Source organism: Poecilia mexicana, unplaced genomic scaffold, assembly GCF_051168715.1.
Source record: "Poecilia mexicana isolate PSO_F unplaced genomic scaffold, ASM5116871v1 scaffold_4, whole genome shotgun sequence".
Classification (NCBI taxonomy): Eukaryota; Metazoa; Chordata; class Actinopteri; order Cyprinodontiformes; family Poeciliidae; genus Poecilia; species Poecilia mexicana.
In genome coordinates, this window is record NW_028263373.1 from 4,620,753 (window position 1) to 4,648,510 (window position 27,758).

Consider the following 27,758-nt stretch of genomic DNA (forward strand, 5'->3'; position numbering starts at 1 on the left):
TTCTAAAGTCTAATCGTGACCCTTACCTAAACTCAATTCATCACTTGGTCCTAAACCTAACCCCTAACCCCAAAACAGTATTTCTTCTTATGGAGTGGTGGCTCCTCACAAAGTAGTGTTTGTTGGAAAAATGGGGTTTGCAAGGTGAGAAATACAAAAACACACACATCCTCACCCCTGCACACGCACGCACACACACACACGCTTTTGGACGAAAATAACTGTGACTTCATTATAGCTTTGTGTAGCCTGCTGCAAACACTTTCAATTTGGATTAGCATGCCTTTTATGAGCTTTCAGCTTGCAGTCATTATGACTGTAATCCTGTGTGGATTCTGCAACATCAGTGTCAACAGAAGGACTCTAAAAATTTAATTACTAGCTTAACCTTGATGGTTGACTAGTTAGAGAATAATCGCTACCTCAATCATCACTTTACAGTAATCCTCCATATTAGTTTGCTCATGGTCACTAAATGCAACATGATTAATCTGAGGCTTTCTTCTGAGCACACAAATCATTGTGGACATGTTAATATTGTGCTTTTCATGGATTTTTTTTTCATATCAAATGATCATATGGCAAACAACTGTATTTTAAAAATACATATCTGTGTGTAAGAGTTTCCAAAAGTTAATTTGCTCCAATCCATAAAACTTCAAATACGTTCAAATATTTATTTTGAGCACCACTAATGTTTTCCATCTAAGCAACTTGCACACAGATCACAACAACCCAATGTCAAATTTCAACCATCTGAACAAAACTGTCACTCTTAGACGAAGAAAGTTCGTTAGCATGTTCACAAACAACCCAGGGAGCATCAAGATGAAAGCCTGTAATGAACTGTAAACCTTTTAATGACCAGTGTTATGCCCACATGAAGCCAGTTTTAGATCACTATGGACTCAGAAAGAAGTCACTGTTTCTAATTTGACTTGATTTGTTACAATTTGCAGCAGCCCATATGGACAAGACAGATGGCTTTTAGAGAAAAGTTGCATGGCAGGTTGCTACAAAAAGTGCAACAATGAGGCTTTTAAAGCAAAAAAACAAAAAAAGAAACATTTGACCAATTATCAAGCAATGCGGTGTCAGAATCATGGGGTGTTTTGCTGATTCCCTTTTTTTAGTTATTCCAAACTTGATTCTTTTTTGAATTATGCAAAAGTTCTTCACAAGATTCATTGTCTATTTATGGAATTGAAAACAAATTAAGTTAATGAGGACTTCGGATCTTTGTACATTCCTTGCACAACAAAACAATTTAAATGATCTGCATGTTTCCTTGCAGCAGAGTTAAATAACTGAGTACACAGCTTAGGTTAATTCCTTCATGCCTGATCAGAGAAATTATCAAAGAAAGCAAGCCCCTGATTGTAATTAGTTATTTTCATTTTTGTTAATCCGATTTTGTGATGCCCGTCATGCCATTTTTTCTATTCTTTCAATCTTCGTCACATCCTCCTTTCCCCCTTTTTTTTATCTTTAATCTCTCTTTAAGTTTAATAATTTCTCTCCCTCTGACTCTGTATCTTTTTGAAAGTAATGATCTAATTAAAAAGGTTTCGCTGCCTGCCTACTGTGTATAATTATCACTAGGGTCACCCTGTACTTCACTCAACAATTACTTAGCACAGCATTCTTTGGCTCCTTAATTAAACCTTAAGGACAGCGATTTTATCGTAGTCGCATTAAACATCACCAGGAGCAGGGAATACCTGTGCTCTTTTCCCTCCTGGGGGAAGAGCTGAGAAGCAGATTATAGAATAGTTGCCATGGCAACAATCAGAGGATGTCTCATCCTGTCAGTCACTTGATCTGTGTGTTTCTCCTTGTGTGTGTGTGTTTATCTGCTCATCTGTAACAGAGACAACAGTTCTGCCTCAGGTCACCTGCTTTTCCCATTAATAAGGCTCAATCTGTGAAGACGGGACCAGGGCCAAATAGTGCTTGTCACATTTCCTGTTAAGGTCCCGGGGTGCACTGACTGTCATTTTGATTGATTACATTGCCACCTCATAGAATGCTTGCCTTGCAGTGTGTCACCACTTGGCATTGCACAACAAAACTTTCATTGTGACATGGACTGTGCACTCACTTCAAACTATTATAGATAATCTTTGTAATGTGTTATTCCTACATACGAGAGAACACGCTGAAATGTTCTGCAATCTGTGCAATATCATAATTCAAATTGATTGAAGGTGAAGCTCTGTCTTATGAAAATAAAAAGCTGTGCAGAAACAAAGTGTTTTTCTATGCTTTAACAAGGCATAGAAAAACATGCCTTGTTTTATATAAAAGAATATCCCAGAATCTTTCATAATTCTGGAATATTTGACTATTCTTATTATGAGAAAAACAGACCTCATCTAAATAATGTTGTTCGGTCCTTATCACAGACCCAACTTTTTAGCATATGTTAAAAAATTTTCAATATTGTTTAAGTCAATGGTTATGTAGGAGCTTAATATCACTTTATTAATATAAAACTAGTTTTAATGTGCATTTGGATTGTTGTAACAGCTATTTGTGACCAAGTTGTTGCTGATTTGATGTAAAACAAAACATTTGGAGTTGCTCCTTCTTCACATAATTCAATATTATGAAACAGACCCTGAGTATGATGGTATCACCACCATGCACAGAAAGGGTATTATGTTCTTAGGTTTGAACCCCGTCATCTTGATTCCTCCAAACATTCTTCACGTCCTTGAGTAAGTCGAGTTTAACCTTTATCTAGCCCAACTATAAAGCTTGTCTCCTGAAGACATTTGCTTAAATTTTCAAAAGCTGAAGATGTCAATTTGGAAATAGATTTTCCGCCATCTTGCACTTTATTATAGTCCTGGTTTGTTCTTGGACATTCTAACCGATTTCTTATCACCAGAGATAACAAGTCAAACTTTAGCACAGGTGTTTCAACTGGACAATATATCAAGCATAAATTATACCAGAACCATTTTGATGGCTTCAACTTCTATAACTTCTTCTTCACACTCACAAATATTAGAAAATATTTGTGGATGTGTATCTATAAACAGTATTTGGATTATTGCATTATAAAAGTATTATTGGATTCTTTAATAAATTCACCCCATTCATACATATACTTTACATGTCTCTGTGTTTCTTGTTGTAAAACTCATGTAACATCTTAAAAAGATCAATTAAAATGAATAATTAGAACCCCAAAATTAAAGACTTTTATGCTATTGTTGAGTGTATGGTATAAAAACATCTGAAATGATAACTAGCCTGTAGATAAACAGGAACTGTTAGTGTCTGTCAGTCAACAGAATGTATGTAAACATACTTCTTACAGAAATATTCAATGAAACGGTGCATGCTTATTTTCTCTGTTGGGGCATCAAATATATATTTTTAATGGGGAAACGTTTCCCTGTTTGTGAAAGACTTTTATCTTCTTTTAGTACAAAAATATTACCAAAATGATAAAGACAATGACAGAAAACAGTAAACTCTCAAGGTAAAACTCTAAAGTTAGGCTGGGATTGCATCAGGACTCCCCAAGGAAGAAGAAAAAAAGAAATCAGAAGAGATGTAAAACAAAATGATCTATTGAATTGCTGTCATATTCTAAGACACACTTTCTGCTTAATGCAGCTCTGATTGTCATAATAAAAGCCTGCAGTAATTTAGATTTGACACCCTGAAGATGATGCTAAAACACTAATTAGGCTTGAACTGCAGACAATCTGATATTTTCCCCAGTTTTTGTCATTTATTTTTGAGATAGTAAAATATATTGCGGGTCTCTTTTCTAAGTAATGTTGAGGTGATGCTTAACTTTAGTAGATCATTTGTGTAATTAATTGAGATTTTAAATATATTCAGCTCATTGAAAGAAGGGAACGTTGCCTTCCTTTTATTGGTAGTAAAATTTATCAGAGATATTTACAATTAGATAGTGAAACTTTGGAATTACTCCTTTCTGAAATTCTCTTCATTTCTCGTCTGCCCTTCAGTTTACGATTTGGTTTCTTGGCTCTTCCATTTGGAACAAATGGTATAAAGTGACACCAAATGTTCCCCTGAGTGAATCTGCCAAGGGTTGATCTTGTTAAATTAAATTAGACCAATGAACAAAATAGCTCTGTGTTTAATTTTGTTATGCTGGTAATATAAACTTTTTATCATTATTTAAAAATGAAATTTGTGCCTGCAGTAGACAGCTGATAAAGCACATAACCTAACTGCCTATTAATCTGTAAACATGATAAATGGATAATACATTCTCAAAAAAGGAAAAAGTTAATTGGATTACTATTTTTTCAGTATAACTACCTGGGGACTTCTATTGCAGCGAAACAGGAGTGAAGTAAATTACTGTAAGACAGAAGTATGCTGTGTTTCATTGTACCATATTTAGAAATAGCATGAGGTTCCCGTAAGTAAAATACTGTTTCCCAATGGTGCAGTGGGGCTGGAAATGTGCTTTTTTGTGTCTTCTTGTGTTTTTTAGTGTGCCATGTATAACATTTCTGTAGTTTCTTGAAAGGTTTGTGGCAGTGCATGCTTTGGTTTGTGTGAGTTCTTCTGGATTTTTGTCCCAGATGTTACTCGAACCATGTGTGACTATGATGCCCAGGAACTTTAGTAATGTCAGGGACCCTTGAGGGCCTTGTAGTAGGCAGATAATAACAATGTTGGGGCCACTTACCTTCTTCAGGTAGCATTCTGGAGTTAGGTGCCATTCACAATCAGGCACTGTTCACAATAAAGCTGTCATTAGAATGGGATGTGGCCAAAGGCCTCTACTTCTATGCTGTTCTGTGACCTTTCCTGTATTCCCTTGTAACATGCTGAAGAAGATCAGTGACACTCAGCTTAATGGAAACATCCCTCTTAAACTTTACAGTGGCCAGGTATTGATTGACTGATAGGTATCCTCTTTGTCTCATAGGGCAAAAATGTGAACAGCATGATAATAAACATAAACATCGTCATTGAACAAAAAGTCTAGAATTAGTTCATAGATAAGACACATTGCTATTAAGAATCTTTTTAGAGTACAGCACGTTATGCAGTAAGTATTCAGACACTAAACAGTTGGACATGTGAACTCATAAGTCCATTTTGAAATTTCATGCAAAACCCTAACATTTAGTCAGCACTATACGTAGATTACAGCTGGAGCAAATGGCATTAGATTCACCAGAGCTTGTGGGAGGTTGGTCAAACTAGTTGATATTTTTGTATCAGCTTTTTGGAATATATTTGCAATATGATGCGTTTTTATTTACATTTATTGCATTTTATCTACAAAGGATTGTATTACTCCATCATCTGTTCCCATCTGCACCGTGCTTTTAAACCATCCATATTTTATTTTATTTTTTCCTTCCAAAGCAGTCTGATGTTGTTCTAACACATTTTAATGTTATAAGGAACTGGTGCATGCTGTGGAGAAACGTTTTTCACTATGTGCAAACTGTGTTGCTTTGTGAACTTGTTCATCTGAACTTGTCAGATTTGTTCAAACTGCTTGTTTTCAGTTAACAGAGCAAGAAATAGTGAAACATTGTTTTGAAAAAAAAATAGTAATTTTTCCCTTTTATTGTTACCGTAGCAAATCTGTAAAAGTTGTCAGCATCTTTTGGAAAATCTTCTATTTCAAGCATTTCATTTTACAGAGCTGTTATTTCTATCCTTTCAGTAAAAATATGGATATAAACCATCAAAAATATAACTGCTTTATTCATGTAATGATTCTGACCATTTGCTCAATTTCTCACATGACATTTGTTCTGTCTTATCCAGGCTGCCAGCTCAAATTGTACCAAACACAAGTAGATGACTGAGAACTCTGCATCTCATGATGGACAAGAAAAGTGGTGAGTGCCACAAAGCCTTTAGTTAAGCAAACAATGTCCCTGCTTCTAACACGTCTTACAGTTCAAATCCTATTTCCCCAACTGTAACACCAGTAATTTGTCTGGTAGGATTCTATTTTTGCTCATTGTACAGTCAATATAAGAAATAAAAGGTAAAACAATTTGCCTGATTATTGTGTATTTGACTTGAGAACTGCTAAGGGCTTATTTTCTTGAGGTGATAAACGCCTCCTGTCTCATGCTGAATTTAGAAGATGGCACAACATGAACAGTATTTTACATGCTGGCTTGTTTGTTTTGGCACAATCACTGCATGCTAATTACTTCTCTGTAAGTGATATTGGCTTTACAGAGCTGCATGTCCAACACAGTACTGCTGGACTTTGCAAGAGGGTGAAAAAGAATCATAATGCTTATAATAATCTTACATTTGTTTTATGTTTAGTTTGTTTACTAATTGCACATTCATTTGAAATATTTATCAGTTTTTTTGTTTTTGTTTTGTTTTTTTTACAAATTAAAATAATTATTATCCTTGTTAACTCCTTACAGCCAACGGCTTTCAGACCAAGGTCAACGAGGGCGGTGTACAGAGGAAACAGCTGCCCTATTCAGTGGAGACTCCCTATGGCTTCCATCTGGATCTTGACTTCCTCAAGTATGTGGACGATATTGAAAAAGGCAACACCATTAAGAGGGTCCACATCCAGAGGAGGGTGAAAGGCCCAGCTAAATTCAGCACTCTTCCCAGAAATTTTAGCCTCCCTGGACATGGAGTCAGACCTCCATCTAAGGAAGGGGCATGGTCTGGGACATCTACCTTGGGCCCAAAGCCCAAATCCCGAGTGACAGAGGTCCAACAAATATTTGACTTTAGGCCAAGTGAAGGGGCAATATCCAGTCATAGCAGCAGAGCGACAACCAGTCAAGGAACTCCAAATGTTTCAAACAAATCTAGAGATGAACCAGGCACTGTCTATCAAGGTACTGAGGATAAAACTGCTGTGATTCAAAGTCGACCAAACCTCCTTAGAGCGTCATCAATGCCCATCACCCTCCAGCAGAGGAAAGGTTCAGATTCAAGCAGCCCTGATTGCACGACAGGAACGCCAGAGAATGGATCAACAGAGAACATGTTTCGTGCCTCTCCAGACATATTGGAAAGACGGTGCCTTCCACAGGATCGGTCAGGTCTTCACCAGCAGATAACAGTGGCACTAAAAAGAGTCAGGGAGCTGGAAGAACAGGTCAAAACTATCCCAGAACTAAAGGCTCAGATCTGCTCCTTAAGGGAGGAGCGGGAGAAGCTGCTTCGTCAGATACAAACACAGTCCCAAGTTCAAGCTTCCACATCATCCTCTGCAATGGCAACAACTTATGAGACAGGGGGAAACAGTCAACGCCAAAGACCAAGACCTTCAGAAGGCCTCAATTTATCTTTAGTAATTCAACCGGTTCGAGGTGTAGCTTCTGAGCATGTGCCAGTAAATGTAGAAGAGAGCCACAGGGAGACAAAAAGAACAAAAGAGCTACCAATACAGAGAGATCCTTCTACAAATCAAAAGCAAAGTGTACCATCAGAGAAAGCTGACAAGCAAAGAGAGACATCTAAAAGCCTGCAAGATAATGCAGAGGAAAGGCTATCACAGGACACTGAAGTTGTTGCAAAAGAAAGTGAGATTATCAGAGAGAGTAATGCCTCAAAAGAGGACCAAAATGGAATGCTAAAGCTGGAAGAGAAGCTAATGGTGCTGGAAGCAAAACTTACTCAGGCTAGCCAGGAGCTAGAGAGAACTAATGCTCTTTTGAAGGAACAAATGGAAGAGAATAAAGTAAAAGAGGACAGAATACTGCAACTGAGTGAAGGGATGAGAGTAGAAATTTGTACCACACAAGTTCCTGAGAGGCCAAGAAGAGAAAGCATAGATGCAGGAACAGTTACAGAGAGAATAGATCTCAGCCACCAAGAAACTGAGACAGAATCTCCTGCTAAAATAGATCAGGGAACAGATACGGATAAGATCTTGGTAGAAGTGATAGTACCCAAGCCGAGGGCTAGAATTATTGATCGAGGAATAGCGACTAGTAAGCTTGACACACATGACCAACAAACAGAAATGGAGACAGAGGTGATAACGGCAATACAACCCCGACCCAGAGCCAACAGTATGGAACGGGGTACAATAACAGAGAGCATCGTCACGCAAGATCAGACGACCGAGACGCCTGCAGCCGAAAGAGTAAACCAAGTCACAGAGACAGAGGGAGAAACAGTGACAGACCATCCACAGAGACCAAGGGCCAGTAGCATAGATCAGGGAACAGAGACTGAAAGGGTGGACACTGTGGACAGAGTCACAGAGACTGAGGCAGCACAGAGGAGCGACCAGCAAACAGAAACAGAGATAGAAAGACGGCAGGACAACAACCTGTCTGGAGACGCACAAGCAGAGGGTCGAGTGGGGGAAAGTGAAACTACTGAAAGTGAAAAAACAAAAAAAGTAGTTCAAATAGAAAGTGAAAATGTTGCTGTAGAGGTTGCTGCAAAGATATATGTTACAGATGTTGAAGGCATTGTTGTGCAGACTTTAGATTCAGAAGTTGGAAATAAGACTAAAGTCTGTCCTAGTCCAGCCTCTGGAACTGATAAGAGGGAAGCGACCTCTGCACAGGATGACTCAAAACCTAAAGAGCTCCAACTCTCAACTGGTGTAGAGATTATAGAACCTACAAAGAGTGAGATGGAGACAGCAGAAAACAAAGATAAAGAAATTGTGTGCGAATCAGTTAAGGAAAATGTCGTCCCTGACACTGTTATAGTAATAGCTGAAAATTCAGCTGGGAAAGCAGTAGCTCCTGTTAGACCACAGAGAGGACGCAAGCCCTCAGCAGAGCAAATGCAGCCAACACCCCCTCAACCTCAGCTTGCACCCATGCTCACTACTAGGGAATCCAGTGAAACTGAATCTGAGAAAATCACAACAAAAGTCCAGACTGCACCACGCCTAGAGGCTGAGTTATCAGCACAACCCTCTGAACCACAGGAAAATGATCAAATGCCATCTGTGCCTCAAGTTCAAGACAGTAGTCAAACAGAGAAGCTGCCTGATGAGTTGATCGAGAAGCAGTCTAATGTACAACCTCAGGGTGAATCTCAAAGCGTTTCTTCTAGCTCTAGTGAGATCCAAGTAAAGACCAAGCCCATTCAGCCACACACTAAGTCTCAACCTGCATCTCGTCGGGACTCAAAAGAGCAGAAAGCGCCACAGAGGGGATCCAGTGTATCACACCCTCCAAGTCGTGAGACAGGAGAAACAAAGACTCGTCAAATCCGCCACGGGTCAGGTGATACCCAATCTCGCTCCCAGAGCTTGCGAAGAAGCTCCACTGAAGCTCCATCATCTCAAAAAGATGCCAGAGAGACACAATCGCTTCGGAGAGGCTCAAGCGAAGCAGCTCAGCGTCGTGGTTCAAGTGAGGCAAAAGCCTTGCGACGGGAATCTGGCGAGTCTCAGACAGCCCGCAGAGGTTCAGGTGAATCGCCAACATCTCCTGCAGCTTTGGGACAAGTCGTAACTCGAATAACAGGCCTTCTTGGGGAGCAGTGGGCACAGCTCGGGAGCAGCTCTGGAGCCCAACAGACGGTCGGCCAACAGGAGAGCCCCATAGCACCAAAGCAGACTGCAACCAAAAGAGCAGAAGCAGGAAAGGGAACCCCAGCCAAACCCGCAGGCAAAGGTGCCCCTGCTGCAACAACTGGGAAAGCAGCAGGGAAGTCCAGTGCTTCCAAAATGAGTTCAATTCAAAGCCAACTGGTCAGCTCCCTCAGTGTCCTTTCAGCCTTCTACTCCCCAGGCCAGAAAGCAGCTGCCACCAGCAAGCAGCAAGAGCAAGGTAGGCATGAAGTGTATCAGAAAGTACAAAGCGTCTGTGACAATGAGCTGAGTAATTTCCTCTCCAGTATTCCACATATCAACCATTCACAAAGGCCTGTAGTTACATTAGTCATGCTGCTTAATTGCAACACATCCCTTATGATCTCCCATCAAGGCGGGGTCTAAATATTAATATGTACACAGAGTTTCGTTTCATTTCGTGAAGGCTGAATGAGCAGCTGAACTTTGTCAGAATGCTTTGAATTCTTTTTAGATATCTGCTGTGCCAATCTGTGGTACGGGTAGAACGCCTTACCCTGCATGACAAACAGATTTGCCAGCTGACGTTAGAACTCTCATTATCAAGCTGACTACAGGTCTGAGCTTTTATGACACGCAAGTAACCCCATCTGTCTATTCACGCAATTAGAAACACTCCACTGAGAAGAGAGGTTGTCAAATCAGGTCTGGATCAATTATCAACAGAATGACTATGGCGCATCATATTCATTAGATATTAATTGCTAAGTTTGGATAGCAGTTATTATTCTTGTATGACATTTTATAGGCTGTGTTGAACTTTACATTTTTCACTCTGAAAAAGGCAGCTTATTTGCATGATTTTGTTTTTATTGTACTGATTTGTGATTGTTTATTGCAATATGATGGATTAAACAGCCAAACATAAGCAAAGAAAACCATCTGTATGAAAAAATACAAGAGATGTAATGTTTCTAAGCTATTGAAGCTATGTTAGTGATGTGAATTATTCAAAACAGCCAAGTTAGGGTAAATCTGGAAAAGAGGCATAAATCCACAGCTCAGCTGGAAGAATCAGTAGATTCTTATTAGTCATTGTTGAAAGAACACAATACGAATCCCTGCTTGTAGTCTTCTACAAGCTTTGCAGAAGACATAGTGAACATGTGGAAGAAGGTGCTCTGGTCAAATGAGACCAAAAACAAACTTTTCTATCATTCGAAACTCTTTATGTGGTAGAAACAAACTTTATAACGTCCTGAACACACCATCCCCATGGTGAAACATGAAACATGCTTTTCTTCAGCAGGGATAGGAACGCTGCTCCAATTTTATTGTAAGATGGATGAAGATAAAACCTGTCACAGACAACAACCCTCATCATCCAGCCAGAGCGAATATATTCATTTGTTAGATTGGCCCTCTAAAAGCCCAAACTTGCATTAGTTGAGACACCAATCTGGCTGGACATCAGATTTATTTAAAAAAAATTCTCCAAATTTTTGGTTTCTAAATGTGCAAAGTTAGTTAAAAACTCCTAAATAAAAGCCTGAAAAGCTTATATTGAGTCAGGAGGGAAGAATCACAGTTCACAACTATGCATTACTTGGACTATCAAATAAAATGTTAATAAAATACATTGAAGTTTTTAACGGGAATATGATGAAATGTAAAAGAAAAAAGAAATCAAGGTGTATGAAGTTTTCCAGGGCAGTCTATGTCTTGAACACTTATTTTCTTCACCATGCAATAATTCATATTTATAGCTGTTGTGGTTGCACATTGTACATGCTGTCTTTTCTTAAAAATAGTCACCACTGGTTGCCGTTACTAGGAAGGAAGAAAAACGTACGTAGTTACCAAGCACTGCTTAAGTAGCCTGGTTTTAGCATCAAATACTCATTTCTTATTCCAGACATAATATACAAACACTCATTCACACAGGAAAGTGGAGCCATGCTTATCAACTGTAAAGTGGACTTGTAAGCAGAGGCCCTCACGCATACATCAAACAGATGGTGCCTCTCTGTCTTCCCTTGATGTCTCCAATGTTGGGGATTGAGCCAGGAGCTGGAGCTCAGATCCACGTTTTCTCACAGTTAACATGCAGTTCAATGTTGGGAGGACTGTACAGCACTGTGTTCAAACAAAGTGCATATGCCTGGATTTGCATGTGCTGTTCCAGGATTTGCAGTGTTTCTCTGTGTTAGACATCTTGAACTTCTCTAATGGCATTGCTAGAGAATTAAACCCTTGTATTCATCTGAAGCTAAAATTAGATTTTGGGAATTTTCCCAAATGAGACTGATCAAATTCAAAATCTAATTTACCTAAGCCAAATGTCAGCAAAAAAAAAAAAAAAAAAACTAAAATTGTATGCATTTATTAAAAGTAAGTTTGTATCTTTTGGATGTTGACGTGAGGATGCATTCAGATTTTAAATATTCACTAAGCTTCCCACTCTCTGTTGCTGTCTCTGGAGAGACACTTGATCTAAAAGCACCGTTCTTCCTGGATCTTTTTAGATGGTGGTTCTTGGCGGAAAGCCACATCCTTGTATTTGGATAAAACATTATGGATCCACTGCACAACATCTGCTGTCAGGAACAACTAAGACCACCATACTAGGCCAAGAGCCAACAGGAGTCAGCAAAAGAGCCAATGCAGAATCGATTATTCGACAGTTACAAACATAAGTAGGCCCGACAATGTCAAGGCTGCGTGCTGTGAATACTGCTGACTTGTGCAAATTGCCTTGGGAAATACATGTACGGCATGTAGTTGTGTGGTTTAATTAAATGGCTCAATTTAATTCAAAGTATTTTTTTGTATCTGTCATCATGCAGGTAATACCATATGTTGCTATATAATGAATTTTCCCTGTGTCTCTCTTCATTCAACTCTGATGAATCTGTTTTTCTTTGTTGTCAAATGGTCTCCATACAGCTGGTCAGTTTGCGGTTACACCCTATTGATTTCACAAATACAATGCATTAAAAAAGTGTTCACACCCATTTTTTTTTTTATTTTAGCACAATGCAAACACATGTCACCATTTATCACAATAGGAATGGAGTATTTAAGATGTTGTATGTTTTGGTCTCACTTTTTGTCTGATCAAAGCATCTTTTTCCACATGTTGCTGTGTTCCCTACAAGGCTTGTACCAAACTTTTTATGGCTTTCTTTCAAGAATGTCTTTTCTTAGTCAATGTTCCATAAACAGCAGATTTGTGGGGAGCTTGAATAATAGTTGCCGTGCTCTCAATCCTGAGCTGTGGATCTGTTGAAACCTCTAGCGACACCAGAGGCCTCTTGGCTGCCTCTCTAAATAATGGTCTCTTGGTTTTTATGAGGCTTTATTGTTTTCCTTTGAGGCCTTCACACACTTATTAAAGTAGCTGGTTGTACTAGATTTAGAGGTAACTTAAGCTGGAGTGTTAAAAGAAATTCACACTATTTGTTTAAAATGGCAACGCTAGCATTTTTTCCCTTAAGCTTCACAATAATGTATAACTCTTTTTTTAGTCTGTGCTCTAAAATCCTAGTAAAATACTCTGACGTTTGTGGTTGTAATGAGACACACACACACAAGTTTAAATATACTACCAACAAAGAAGCTCACTGAAAAAACAACAAAAAAACAGCATTCCTTTGTGCACAGAAAAAAACGTAAAGTTTTTGTGTTGCTTCTACTCAGCTTTAATACTACTTGTTACATTTCCCCTGTCATTCAGTGTTTGAAGACACGCAGGAATTAAGTTTAAAGAAATACTGTATGCTTTTGTCACTTCTTGTTTTTGCCTCTCTCTCTCTCTCTCTCTCTCTCTCTCTCTCTCTCTCTCTCTCTCTCTCTCTCTGTTTCACCAGGTCTCAAATCTATTATGAAGAAAAATGGTGTTGCTGACAAGCAGGGGAGCAAGGGAGCCAAGAAAAACCTGAAATTTGTTGGGGTGAACGGAGGGTAAAAATCTTTCACTTTATCAGCATCCAGCTTGTGATGCATATGTTTCTGTGTGCTGTAGTTTTTACATTTTTCATTTGTAGGTCTGTGGGGCACTGTACAAATGGACTGAGACCCAATAAGGAGATTTCCAGTCTAGGCAGCTCGGAGTCATTCCTTTGACAATGTTTTTGGCAGATTTGGTTGTCTTATTGGCTTAATTAAACTAAGACCCAACCTTATACTGAGGCTACAGTCTTTCCCAGGTTTGATTCCCAGTCCTGGGCCATTTACAGCATCCCCTCCCCTCCTGTCAAGCTACTAATGAATAAAGGCCACTAGAGACAAAAAAAAAAAGAAAATGCCCAGGGTCTTCAGTTGGAAAGAAAAGATTGGTGATTTCAATTTGATAGTGAGCTGCTGTCTTATGAGGAGTGACATATCATGGCCTGATAAGGCATTACCTGCAGAGAGATTGCAAGGGGTTACGAAGGAGTAGATAAAGGGAGCAGTAATGGAGACACTTTCTGATATGATTAGTTGCAGTCAAAGTTGAGCTAAAAGGCTGATTTACATTCAGATATGGTCCTGAGTTATGGGTACTAAGTAAATGAATTGGTTCTCTTATCCAAATAGTCATCCTGAGCCTATGGATGGTGGATTAGCTCCCTCTTAGGGATAGCTCACCTGGTGTGAGGAGGGCAGCCAGGTATGGGTGTTTCAAGAAGAGTCACTTTGATTTTGCATCCAAACGAGCCTTTTGAGTTTCCTGTATTCCCTTCAAATATTTTTCCAGAGATAAGATGGATAAATTACTGTGAATCCTGCTGGGTAAAGGCTTTGGGAAAGAGTCTGAACCTGTGTGAATTATTCAGTCGCTGACCACTTCATTAAGCATACTTTGCCAGTACTATATTGAACTCACAAGTCCACTAATTCCATGTGGCATAGATCCAACAAGGCATCAGACAAACTCCTCAGTTTTGGCCTATTTTGGATGATACGAATACGTCGTTCCACAACATCCCAAAGAGACTCTGTTGGATCTAGTGATTGTCTAAGGAGACCATGGAGTGCAGTAAACATATCATTTTGAGCAAACTGGCTTGAAATGATTTGCAATTTGATTCTGTGTTCAACAGATTGTACATTCAGAGGTAGTATTCTGCTTACACTGGTTGTGATGAGTGTTTCTTTGAACCACTGTTGCATTTCTATCATCTTGAACAAGGCTTCCCATTCTCCTTTGACCTCGGAAACCAAGTTGGCATTTTCGTCTGTACACCTGCTGCTCAATAGATGCATTTCTTGTTTCGGACCATTCCCTGTAAATCTGGAAGATGTTTGGCCAGAAAAATCAAAGCAGATCAGCAGTTTCTGACATAAACCAGTCTTTCCTACACCAACAACGTGCCATGTTCAAAGTCACTGAAATCATCTTTTTTATCTATTCTAAAGTTATCTTCACCATGTCTTAATAGCTAATGCATTGGACTGGTGTCATGTGATTGGTTGAGCTTCTATTTGTGTTAATAAACTGAGTAACTGTACATAAAAAAGTGGCTTGTGACTGTAACTGAAGATTTTCGGAACAGCTCAGAGTTCCTTTGCATGCTACATTTGTGATTAATTCACTCAAAAGTAAAAAAGAGAAAAAGTTTCATTCTGGACATTCCTCTTATCCTTTCTTACTTTTACATCCATATCAAATAGATATCCAGTTTTAATTGGAAAATAAATCTGAGCACCTTCTATATGCTTCACACTGACATCTAATCCCAGATAAGAGCACTTTTTACTTCTTACAGCTTTTTTTGTTTGAAATTCCTGAGAGGTATTATGTGCTGCATGTCAAGGAAATGGCAGCCGTGAGTAAATTTATTTAATTCGGGCATTCCTGTTCTTACATTCCTGAGCTTCACTGTTTCATGACCGGCTCACCTCTGCTGTGTTGGTTCAGGTTGTTTTCGTGTAAGTTCCTTCCTTGCTGTTGCAAACCAATCTGCAAACATACGACAACAGTTAGGTGCTCTTGGGAATAATGAATTTTCATGGTAATTGGAAAGAACAGCTCATAATAAACAATCATAGATATGTTTTATGAACTTCCAATGAATCCATCCCTATTGTTTACAACTCATGTATATCCAAGAAGTGCAGTTCATTTCCTGATAAATATGAGCAGATGTTAAACAGGTCAGACAGTCTTGAGACTTCTCTTCACACCAGGAAGTGGGCTGCTGTTTGTATTACATCTTTTCAGATCGTCTGCTCTATCTTTGCTCTGTCTGAAACTCCTGAGGAATCTGAGGAATGCTGCGATCCCACGAACGCCTCTTATCAGTGTGTGTGTATGTGTTCAAATAAGCATGAATCAATAGTATTCATCGTAAGACTTATCTGATCACTGGCCTCACAGTGGTGCCTTCATGATGCACCCCACTGATCACACTCGTATACAGCCCACCGGCGTCCACTCAAACTTTAAATGAGGAGCCTTACCTGTTAGAACAAAGATGTATTTGTCTGAGGTCTCATAGGAGTGTGCACAAACATTCCTATGGATAATTATTATATAAGTAATAAAATGAGGGATGTTTTATGATGGGCCAAGGCTACAAAGGCAAACATATATCTGATGATGGATAACCGGTTAGTAATTACTCAGCCTTGGCTGACGTGGAAGCCTTCATATTTATCTAAACTCATCACACGTCTTGTTATTAATTTAGAGTCTGGCATAAATTTCTCGATATTTACATATCTCTCACTTTTGAAGTAAAACTTAATCAATCCTTCTTCATGAAAAAGGCATTTCAACTGTCAACGTTTCCTCTTCTAGCTACGAGACGACATCCAGCGAGGACTCCAGCGGAGATGAAAAGTCAAGAGTAGAAGTGGAGGAGGAAGATAAATCCGAAGTAGTGGTGGAGAAGGAAACAGACAAGGAGTCTGAGGAATCAGTAGGGATCCTGGGGGCAGATGTAGAGGTTACTGTTGCTGCTGCTGCTCCTGCTGCTGCTGCGGCTGAGGAGGAGGAAGGTGCTGTGGGTGAAGAGAAAGAGGTTGAGAGGAGCCTGTTGGATTTAGAAGGTGGCCATGAGCTCCTGCAGGTGGAGGAGGCTGAAAGGTGAGACAGACAAGAGCTCTGGATCTTTCTATCTGTTAAGCAAAGTTTTACTAAATGCTTTTTTTCACAAGTATAATCAAAGAGATGAACCACATAGTCATACATATACAATCAACTTCAAAGGTATTTGCATGCCTTAAACTTGTCCACATTTTGACAAGGTACAGCCACAAATTTCAATTCATTTTTTGGGTGGATTTTGTGACAGACCAACACAAGATAGTGTGTTATTGTGAATTAGAAATAAAATGATACAGATGCTGTTTTTAAATATTTACTGTGGGGAAAAACGGCAATAACAAGTCAAGTTTCTTGAAGAGGACATAGTTTAAAAAGGAAGGTGGTCTGGTCATAGGAGGCCATAATTACATTTTTTATGGCTTACGTGTTCTACATGCAAGCAGATCACCCTGAACACATGAAAGGTGACAGCTTAATGGTGACCTGTCCTCAGCAGGGACAAGTTAGCCAGTCAGAGTGGAAAGAAAGATGGATGGTGCTAAATGCTAGGAAATTCAATTCATCTGTACATTGTCTTTCACTACAAGATTTCATCGAAGAGTCTGGGAGAAAAACTCAGACATCTCAAGGTGAATCCCAAGGGATTTCACACATAACCATCTCTAAGGTAGATGGGGAATGGTTCAAAAAAGAGAATAAATGTTCAATCCAAGAAAATTGGATAGAAAAAAAGTATTGCTCCCTTCAGACCAGAGGAGAATGGGCATGCTGGTTTGTGATGATAGAGACAACTACAGCTCAGATAGGTACTTGTAATAACCAAGGTATGTGGAATACCATTTCTAAACATACAATACATAACACCTCAAAGCAAAAATCTAATTTAGATAGAACACTTGTCATCTGTAATATAAATACTTAAAAATTGTTTAAAAATATATATACTCAATTCACATTTTCTTCCACTAACTTTAGTATGAACACAAGCATGTAAAAAAACAGTCGTTCCCACACATTGTCTCAGGCAGGGTATTTATGCTTAGTAGTACATGAAACAAGATAAATCTGAAGTGGAAACAAGAATTTTCTTCTAATTTTAATTGGCTGCATACCTAACTTGCATGTGGTCCACTGCACCAACTGGTACTTAGTTATGCTGCCAGGAATCAGAGGACAGTATTTAATAAGTTATTTATTCAGACGTAGTCTGATTCCTTTGAGTCTATACAATAAACTAATTTCTGTTAGAATGAAGACATTTCTTCATATTCAGGCTAAATCTAGCCTCAGATGCAGTTTAGAAGTTGATCATTGTGAAAGAACTAACTGAACAGCTACAATTAGCTTTTACTGGTGCAACACTCAAAACCTTTATTTATACAGGGCATTGAAAACCATTCATCATTTTCCTTTTATAGAACAAGTATGTGCTTCTTGTATTGCTCAGTCACATAAAATCCATATAAAATGCACTAAAGTTAAATTGGTGTGACAACATTTTGAGAAATTCAAGGGTTCTTTGAAGTTATCTTCTGATTGTATTTCAAACTGAAATTACTCAACAATCAATGCAACCTTTAACAGGTTGCATCCCCTTTCCACATTGAACACCAGGGAAATAAGTTCAACAGAAAACGGCTGGAAAATCAGATGTTTTGCAAGCTAACTGACACTACTTTGGATTTGTCAAAAGTATTCTTCAATGTGTCGTGTTTTAATAGGGAGAAAGTAGATAAAGGATTCATTGATGCCTGCGTGTATGTAAAGGATCGAATGGAAGAGGTTTCATCTCCAGATAAGGAAATGGTAAAGCTTTCTCTGACTCTACTGTATTTTCTTTTATATGTTTTTCTTTGTAATGCAAATTCATAATATAGACTAATTTTAACATACACGTCTCTCCACAGCGTCAGGTGTTGGTGGTGCTTTATCAGGAATGGTTCAGGGTCTCGAGCCAGAAAGACTCCCAGGCAGATACAGTCAGATTATACCTGAGACAAGTGGGACTGACCACCCCCACACTCCTGCCATATGTTGTTAACTTGACTGACGGTAATGGGAATATGGCCCTCCACTACAGTGTGTCTCATTCTAACTTCCCTGTGGTCAAGCTGCTGCTAGACACTGGTGAGCTGAGCTTTACACACTCACCTGTACTAACAGTTACATTTAAAATAGAACTGCTTGTAATAAAGAGTCTTTGCATTCTTCTAGGTCTTTGTGAAACAGATAATGTGAATAAGGCGGGATATACTCCAGTGATGTTGGCTGCCCTGACCGCTGCTGAAAGCCCAGATGATCTAGAGGTGGCCGAGCAGCTGCTAAAACTTGGCGATGTCAACGCGGGCTCCAGACAGGTAACACAGAGTGCAGCATACGCTTGAAGTGACATGTGGTCTGTGAAAAGATGAAAGGTGGCTTTCTAGGAATATGTGAGGTTAAGTTGTTTATATTTTGCAGGAAAAATGTACATTTCCTAAAACAACAACACGTGTCTGCAGTTTTTTTCTGCACAAGAATCTCAAAAGCCAAAGGGTTCACCAACATTACATGCATTTGTTGCCTTACAGTCAGAAGGTCACTAGTTTAAATCCTGGCCTGGAGTCTGTCTCTCAGTCTAAAAAAGCATGAACACTGGGTTAAGTGATCTTGCTAAATTGCTGCTAGGAGTGAGTGTTGAGTGTGTATGGTTGTTTGTCCTCTGTGTCTGTGTGTTACCCTGTGATGGACTGGCTGTCTGTCCCGGGGTGTATCACATCTTTTGCTAGGTGCCGGCCCTTCAGAGACCCTGCAAAGACAGTCTGTAGACACTTGATTAATAATTGATATTAATAGTTTTTTTTTCCTAATTTCTAATCTTATACATTTTTTCTCATTTGTTTGTTCTCATTTATTTTTTATGTTTCTTTTCATAAAAAAAGAAACATGGCTGTCACTTGCTCTCTTGTACTTCTCACTTTATTCCTTCCGTCACATTCACTGAGATTCTCAAACTCCATCCCCATCCCCATACTTTCCTTCTGTTAACTTCTAATCTGACTTCTCTCTTTCTCTCATTCTCAAGGCTGGCCAGACCGCGCTCATGCTTGCAGTGAGCCACGGTCGCGTTGCCATGGTGAAGCTGCTTCTGAGCTGCGGCGCAGATGTAAATGCACAGGACAGTGAGGGATCTACGGCCCTGATGTGTGCCTCCGAGCATGGACACACGCACATTGCTTGTTTGCTGCTGGATACAGGTCGCTGTGATATCGGACTCACAGATAAGGTATGCTTTTACAATGTAAAACTAAAATAAGTTGTAAGTAGAAAAAGATGTCAGAGTTTAGACTGGTGAATTCAAAACAGTTCTGCTCCTGAACCACAAAATACCAGAATAACAGCCACCAGCTGTGTTTTTTGTGCATTTTTAAGGTAAATTTAGGAGATTAAGGTTTTGGTCAGATATGTAAAATCCCTGGCTACCGGGCTGCCATAAATAAAGTCTGGATGTAGAGGACCATATTTATATCAATTTCTGAATCTAGGAAACTGGATGCAGTTTTATATTTCAAAAAAGTCTTTAAAGGTAAAAGTAAGGGTAAACATCCAGCAACGGATCGCTGTAACAATAAGACTTCTCTCACCTTACATATGCAGTTCTTTACATGAACAGAAGTGAAAGACCATAAAGCCTATGTACCACCCAAATATTCCTGCACTGCCACTGTAAGGCCAGTGTGGATGCAGTGAGGCATGGCATAGTTGATACAGAAAAGAAATGGGGAGCTACATAGCTCAGGGACATGAAATGTCTCATGTATAAAACACAGGGCAGAGACAGACTCAGCGGTGGTCTCAAAATGAATCCACTCTTATACACAAGGCATGACATAGTCTTTAATCTAAATTAATTCACTGTTTCACTTCAACAATAATTATTAAAAATTTTTAATAGATTAGTGATCATGTAACTTCTTCTCTTTGATTTACACATATAAAATTTTGTTACTTGACATTGATCTTTTATGTGTTCGGTCCTAAGTTTATTAAAGCTGTTGCCATGGCTGGCTCAAATAGAGTTGTTGTTTTTTTTTTTTTTGTTCTGTGGCATTTTTTTTTCTCATAAGCATCCTGCAATTACCTTTGTAGGCTGGAGCCACAAAAGTGATACTAAAATAAACTGTAAAATATAGAAAACCATAAACAAATGAAAGCCTACCTATCAGTCCTCCCACTATCCACATTTGTATCACTGGTCAATGTTTTGCTGTGTTTAGTATCAAGTGAGTACAGATACTATTTTGAAAGAAACACGACCTGAAGAAAAGGAGCTGTTATGTTCTAACCATTTTGAATTATACTACCTGCATTCAAATCAGTCTCTTTCATCAGACAACACAATATGAAATAGATACTATATATGAGGCAACTATTTTCCCTGTGGTTGACTTTTCTCTCAGCATGTAGCTTCAACTGCTTTCATTTTTTTATTTATTAACTGATATCTAGCCTTTGATTAGAGGAAAAACTTGCCATGACTCGCTGCTTGATAGATGTAAGAAGTTACAAATATTACCGCAGAACATTGTCTGGGGCGTCATCTGGGGAAAATTACTGCTCTATTAGTTTTGATTGATGTCTCGGTGTCAAGTACACAACATCTCTCCGAGTGTAAAGATATGGCTTTCCAAGTGCCTGCGTTCGGAGAGATTTGTTCTCTCAGCTGCAGGTTACAGAGGCCGTTAACCGCAAGGTCACAGGCTCATAATAAGCTAGTGGAGCATGATTTGAATGCTTGATAACATGCACACAAAAATTTAACTTTTTCCTTTTTTTTTATGGGGGACTATGGGCAGATTTTGCATGCATAATTTACAAAACTAATCAGCAGCAAGCATTACTTATTTGTGTGGTTTTACATGTTAGACTCTTAAATATGCAATCATAATTGGCAGATTGAGTCACTGCAGGGGCAACTTTTATCATAGCGCCTATTAACTGTCAGCAGTACCCTTGATAACATCATGCAGTAGTGAACTCTGCCTCAAAGACTGCATGTCAAAAAGAAGTAAAAGAATCATGAACATGAATTTGAAGCAGGTCTTAAAAATATACATTGTTGTGCTAAACTAATGCAAGTTTGCACATAAGTGTGAAAAATTGGATATTTGGTCTCAGAACAGAAATTATTAGGATGTATGCAATAAGTTGTTTAGAATATTATATGCATTTTTGTTTTTTTGACTGAGTGAAGATGCTATTTCTTTCGACTGCCACACAGTGGATTGGAAGCTTTCCCCGGTTAGATTATGCAGATTATGTGGTTAGCACTGGTCCATAATAATGCAACATATTCAGTGACTCCATTGTCACTGAATATGTGAGAACTTTTAGTCACCCCCCCCTTTTGAAGGAATGTGTCATCTGAATTTTCCTATGCTACTATTCTAGTTTTCTGTTCCACGTCGCTGTGCTTTAGTGCTAATGTTAACTTCTACATAAACAAGAACAAGTGGACATTTGATTTCAGCCGAGTTATTTTTGTATAGCACCACAGCAGTTAAATCCACTTTTACTTTTACTGCAGATGCTTAAGAAATGCAGCACTCTTCTGTATTTGTTGAATGCAGTTATCATTTTTAGCCCCACCCCCCCAACCTACCTCTATTTTGGAAAGTAGGCAAAAGATAGAGATGTTTGTGCAGTATCTTCCTTAACAGTACAACAATTTTGAAACTTACAGAATTATACCATAATTCTGAAATGTTGTCAAAACATTTGTATGACTTAATTGAATACAGTAAAGTGCTTATATTAGTGAGAGTGTTATATTGCTTACCAAAATAGCTGAATGCATAGTGATATAAAAAAAATGTGTTATGTATTTTTCTGGTGAGTACTTTGTAAATTATGGCAGTAATCTTCATGAAAAAATGTAAAAAAATATATAATAAGCATTATTTTTCTTTGTCCACTTTTTATATTTTTTGCTAAAAAATTTTCTATTTCTAAGAGTGATTTCAGTATATTTGTGTCTAGTCTGTTTTTGTTGTAATTTTTTAACATGTAGTCGCCATTCCTTTACATAGATTAATGTTTGAGACTATGATTCATTTATAAAACTCTTAGCTGTTATTAAGCCTTTCAGCAAAAGATAGAATTGTATGGCTTTACATGAGAGTGGTCTCAGGTTCTAATCAGAGCAGATAAATTATTCTCTGAGCCTGTAAGTGTAAGCTAGTACAACACTGCCGCTGTGAGGATTACAATGGGCACTGCAACGTGTTATAGGTGAAATCAACATCGCATCTCTATTTGTTTTCTCCAGAATGGTCAAACAGCCCTGTCGGTGGCAGAAGCAGCTGCTCATCAAGACATCATCGATCTTCTAAAATCCCATGCATCTGAGCCCATGTCTGCTGCAGACCTCCTTTGAGTTCTACACTGTTTTCCAAACCATTCTAGGTCAACATCTGCCTCTATTTCCACGATTCTCTTCCCACTAACAGAATGGGGGAAAAAAAAAAAAAAAACTAAAGTAAATACTGAATATGATGCTAAATGAAGATAAGCATGGGGCTGCCTTTATGACCTCTGGGAATAGAGTGTTTCTTTTATGCCTCGACCACAATGTCTTGTTGTTTTTTTTTTTGATGAAATGATTAATGAGGGTTGAACAAAGTAAAAATAAGATATTGCTGTGGCAACAATTGGCGCCAGCAGCAGATTGAGCAGGGAACAGGGTGAGAATAAAAAAAAGGATCATATGGGAGAGAACTTCTGAACTGCTGCATCTTAATATAAACTAACTCTTAAAGCAAAATACTAAGCACATGATCTACCTTTTAAATATATAAAATATAACATAATTTCTATTTTCTTTAATCACATTGACATTTTCTTTTTCCATATTTGGACATAAGCCATTATTGAGAGCATCTTATATACAGAATGTTATTCTAACAGATCATGATCATACAAACAGAGACTGTATTTTCTACTGCACTTTTTTTTACTGTGTATGTGTACAGTGAATATGAATATATTCAACTCCTGAGCAAACTATATAGCACGGAGCATCAAATAATGAATCATTACTCCACAGTGGTCATGTTTTTCACGTGGTTCATGGGTGATCATCATTTGTGAGTTATTGAAAAACCAATGGTTTAGTCTAAAATGAAATTCAGTATTTTTTATAACAATATATTGAGGCTGGAAAAAGACAAGTCAAGAGATTGTATTGAGCTGCATGCTAATACAGTTACTCCCCCTACTGGCTGTTTTAATATAGCGTCACAAACCAGTATGTTGTAATACTGTTTGTGATCCTCAGCTGTCTGTATACATATATAAATATATAGTGTCTCACAAAAGTGAGTAAATCCTATTTTACATTAAATATTTTATTATATCTCTTCATGGGACAACACTGATGACATACTGAAGCAGGGTTCAGTAGTCACTTTACAGCTTGTGTATCCCAGTAAATTTACAATCCCCTAAAAATAACTATACAAGACCACTAAGAGCTTCACTGCTGGCTACAGAAGTGAGTGCATCCCCAAGTGAAAATGTTCAAATTATGACCAGAGTGCCAACATTTCATGTGGCCATCATTTTTCTGTACTGTCTTAACTCTCTTAACTTAGTAGGGTTTAGGTCTGGTTTAGCAATACTGCCTTGTGGCCGAGTTTTCGAAGGGAAAGAATCATGAAACTGTAGCTTCCCACAGCCAGCAACGCTTGTGCACCCCCAAACCATGATACACCCACTGCCATACTTGACGGTAGGCACTTGTCTTTTTACTCCTCACCTGGTTGCTGCCACAACCAGGTGAGGCTAAACCAACAGGTTTATCCTGGTCTCGTCAGACCATAGGAACATGGTTACTGTCTGCTTCTCTGGCTGCTGAATTTCTTGTGCATCGTCTTTAGAAAAGAGTACCTTCTGGGAGCACAGACCAATTTGATGCAGTGTGCACCATATGGTCTGGTCACTGACAGGCTGAATTCAACCCCAACACCATCTGCAGCAGTGATAGCACCCATAGGTCCGTTTTCAAAAGGCAACCTCTGGATACAACGCAGAACATGTGCACTCAACGTATGTGGTCATTACACAGGGGAGGGGAAATGGCTAACTGAGCACAGTTTTGACATTTTCACTTGAGGGTATTCTCACCTTTGTTGGCAATGACTTTACCAAAAAAAAAGCCATTGATCATTGCTAACAACTGTGTTGTTAGTTATTTTGAGGAGACAGAAAACACAAAGTTATACATGTGGTATACTGACTACTTTACATTATATCAAAGTGTTATACCTTCTGTGTCGTCCCATCAAGAGGTAAAATAGAATGCTAACAAAAATACAAGGGGTGTAACCAGTATTGTGATATATATCAATATATCTCTCTATTTACATAGATAGATATATATGTCTACATAAATATCTATCTATCTATATATACATATAGAGGGCTGTTTGTGTGATTGTTCTAACCATGTATGCAACACGTACAGAATGCACAATGAATGTTGGGCTGGCTGTGACACATTCCAAAAGAATAAAAATGTAGCAAGTTTTAACTAACCCTGCATGGATGACAAGTGCAAGACTTCGAATCAGTCGCAATGTTAACTTTATTACAAATATATGTCTAAAGACTTTAAATTAGTCCTGGTGATGAAGCGGTCTTTAGATTGTAGAGCTTAGGCTCTCTCGTTGGCTCATTAGGCTCTCGTACCCATCAGACCAGACATATTAAAATCCTCAGCAGGGAGTTTTGTTTGCAATAAGAAGCAATAAAAAATATTATGTATGGGACTATGGTGCAGCCTTAAATGGATAACCGTTCTTATTCTAGAGCTGAGGTTTTATTTTCCAGGGAAACAGATGTTCTTTTGTGGAGCCTTTTCTAATGCAGCTCCTTGCAGGAGTGTGGTCTTATGAAATGTTTACAATGAAACATTCCTTCCACAGTGACCACAGCAGATGCCAAACATCTAACAATGTTTACATGATCAAAGGGGATAAGATGAAAATAATAATTCAGCAAATGTTTAAATAATGCATTTAATTATTTTACCTCAGTTTACCCTTTAGTGGGATTAATAAATACAAGTCATGTCAGTTACAGAATTCTGGTAAAACTGTATGAAAAGCCTTACAATAAATTAAATACTAATTGCAGTGGCATAATCTTACATTGATTTAGTTGCGAGAAAATCTTATATTAAGAAGTTGTTTTGTTTTGTCTGTTGAGGGAGAGCTGGTGTCTCACAACCATTTTGTTGAAAACAATTATTCCCTGAAGCAAAATTTCCCCCTCACTGAATAAAAGTACAGACAAATAGAAAGGGGTGATATTATTTAACATGTTTAGTGTCAGATCATGTTACTTCAATTGAAGACAGATTTTTTTTAAGGCTTTAAACATGTCTTTGTCAGAGGTGCCAATAAATGTGGAGGGCTGTTAATGAGGCCTTGTTAAATCTGATTTATGTAGGGGAACATCTGTTTGCAAGAGTCATTGGAGCTACAAGTTGAATGTTGTCATGTAAGGTAACAAATTTATAAGTAGCAATCCAATCTGCATGACAAAATCAATTTCTGTGTTGAGGGAAAACTTCAGGCAATTAATCAAACTGGAGGATTTCTAGCACAAGATTAACATAACAACTGTTACTTTAACAATGTTTAGGCCTTACTTATCTCTAAAACTTGATTTCATTTTCATTAGTTCTCCTTAATAATACATTTAATTGCTTTCTTGAGATCTGTTCTATTCTAATTTTCTTTTTATTGCGGTCACACCATCGATCCCAAATACTGTAAACTAAATCAAAAATAGGCACAGAATTGGGACTATAACTGATATTTGAACAAAAAAAAAAATCATTTGTATGAATATATATATAAAGTCAGAATTTACATGAAACATAACTTTTTACAAATGGACTAAATAATAGCACATATTTCTATGTAGCATTAATTATTTCCTGTGCTACAGTTACAGATTAGAACAGAAATGTATGAATATATGTTCCTTTTGCATAGCTGCGGGACGTCAAACCCGTGCTGAGAGAAGTGTCTGGTCTTCCGTGCCTACACATCTTTATGGAAATTATGTTTAATCCCGTATGTGACCCAGATGTGGTATGATTTCACGTCTGGTTGATCACCAAAGACCTGAAATCAACTTTGTTCCACATGGGGTTAAATTTGTGTGTTTTCTTCTGTAAATCCAGCCAAATACATGTATATAAAGTATTGTGAAAAATATATAACAAGTATTGTCTGACAGTCTTATAATTATATGAGGTATTTATTCTAAATGCTATATTTTTACCATATATATATATATAATATGACAAAATTATGTATGCATGGAGACAAATATTCAAGTAGTAGTGCTTGAAGGGAACCCGACTGTCATTATTTCACTTTTACTGGTTGGCTGTTTGTGATAATGTGTGACTTGATAAGGTTGTGGATTATCGTGCGCCCATCACGCTAATTTGGAAAAGTGTAGGAAAACAGCAAAAAGGAATGTCCTGCAGGGCAATGTCTCCCTAGTTTGAATATCAATCTGAGAGCCCATAAATAATACAGATTAAAATAAAATAAAAATATTTACTTTTCTGTAATATTCTATGTGAAACAAGCTTATATCTAACAGACCAGAGAACTACTTCTAAATAAATATTTTAAAAATGATCAAATGGTTTTTCTCTTCTTTTTTCCTTTTTGCGTGTACTGTCCGACAGCGTAGCTTTCACTTGATATAAATATACATTTTATTCAAAATAAATGGAGAAGAAGGAATATAAGAATAGAGGAGGGAAAGGACAATTAGAGTACAAGAAAACACCAAATAAGTTTTAACTTACATCTGCAGAAAGAGAGAAAAAACAGAGAACCATAAAACCAAAGTACTGTAAAGGCTTTTTCCAAACAGTGACTGTAACAAGGAATCATCATTCATTGGTATCTTCATCTTTCTCCTGTGCTCAGGCGCCCTTCTTGGGACAAAACCTTAATTTCTTTACTTTTGATAGTTTCCACAGTTTACTTGCTGGTGTGCTCTAAGTGTATTTGAATTTGAGGTTCAAACTGATGGCTGGACATTCTCCTACAGAATTTTCATGGTAACTTGTCACAAATGTATTGGTGAATACTATTAAACTTGACTTCTTCTCTCATATTATCCAGATAAGTGACGCCTGGTCACCTGTGATGTGACTGC

General features: G+C 38.1%; 1 protein-coding gene across 1 annotated transcript; it reads left to right on the plus strand.

Moving 5' to 3' along the window:
• Positions 1-5,778: 5,778 nt before the first annotated feature.
• kank4 (KN motif and ankyrin repeat domains 4) lies at positions 5,779-27,234 on the plus strand. The gene is made up of 9 exons (XM_088004836.1): positions 5,779-5,861; positions 6,414-9,755; positions 13,366-13,459; positions 16,281-16,568; positions 18,251-18,335; positions 18,437-18,656; positions 18,744-18,886; positions 19,594-19,794; positions 22,837-27,234. The coding sequence occupies exons 1-9, from the start codon at positions 5,843-5,845 to the stop codon at positions 22,942-22,944; spliced, it is 4,500 nt and encodes a 1,499-aa protein (XP_087860962.1). The 5' UTR covers positions 5,779-5,842; the 3' UTR covers positions 22,945-27,234.
• The last annotated feature ends 524 nt before the right edge of the window (positions 27,235-27,758 follow it).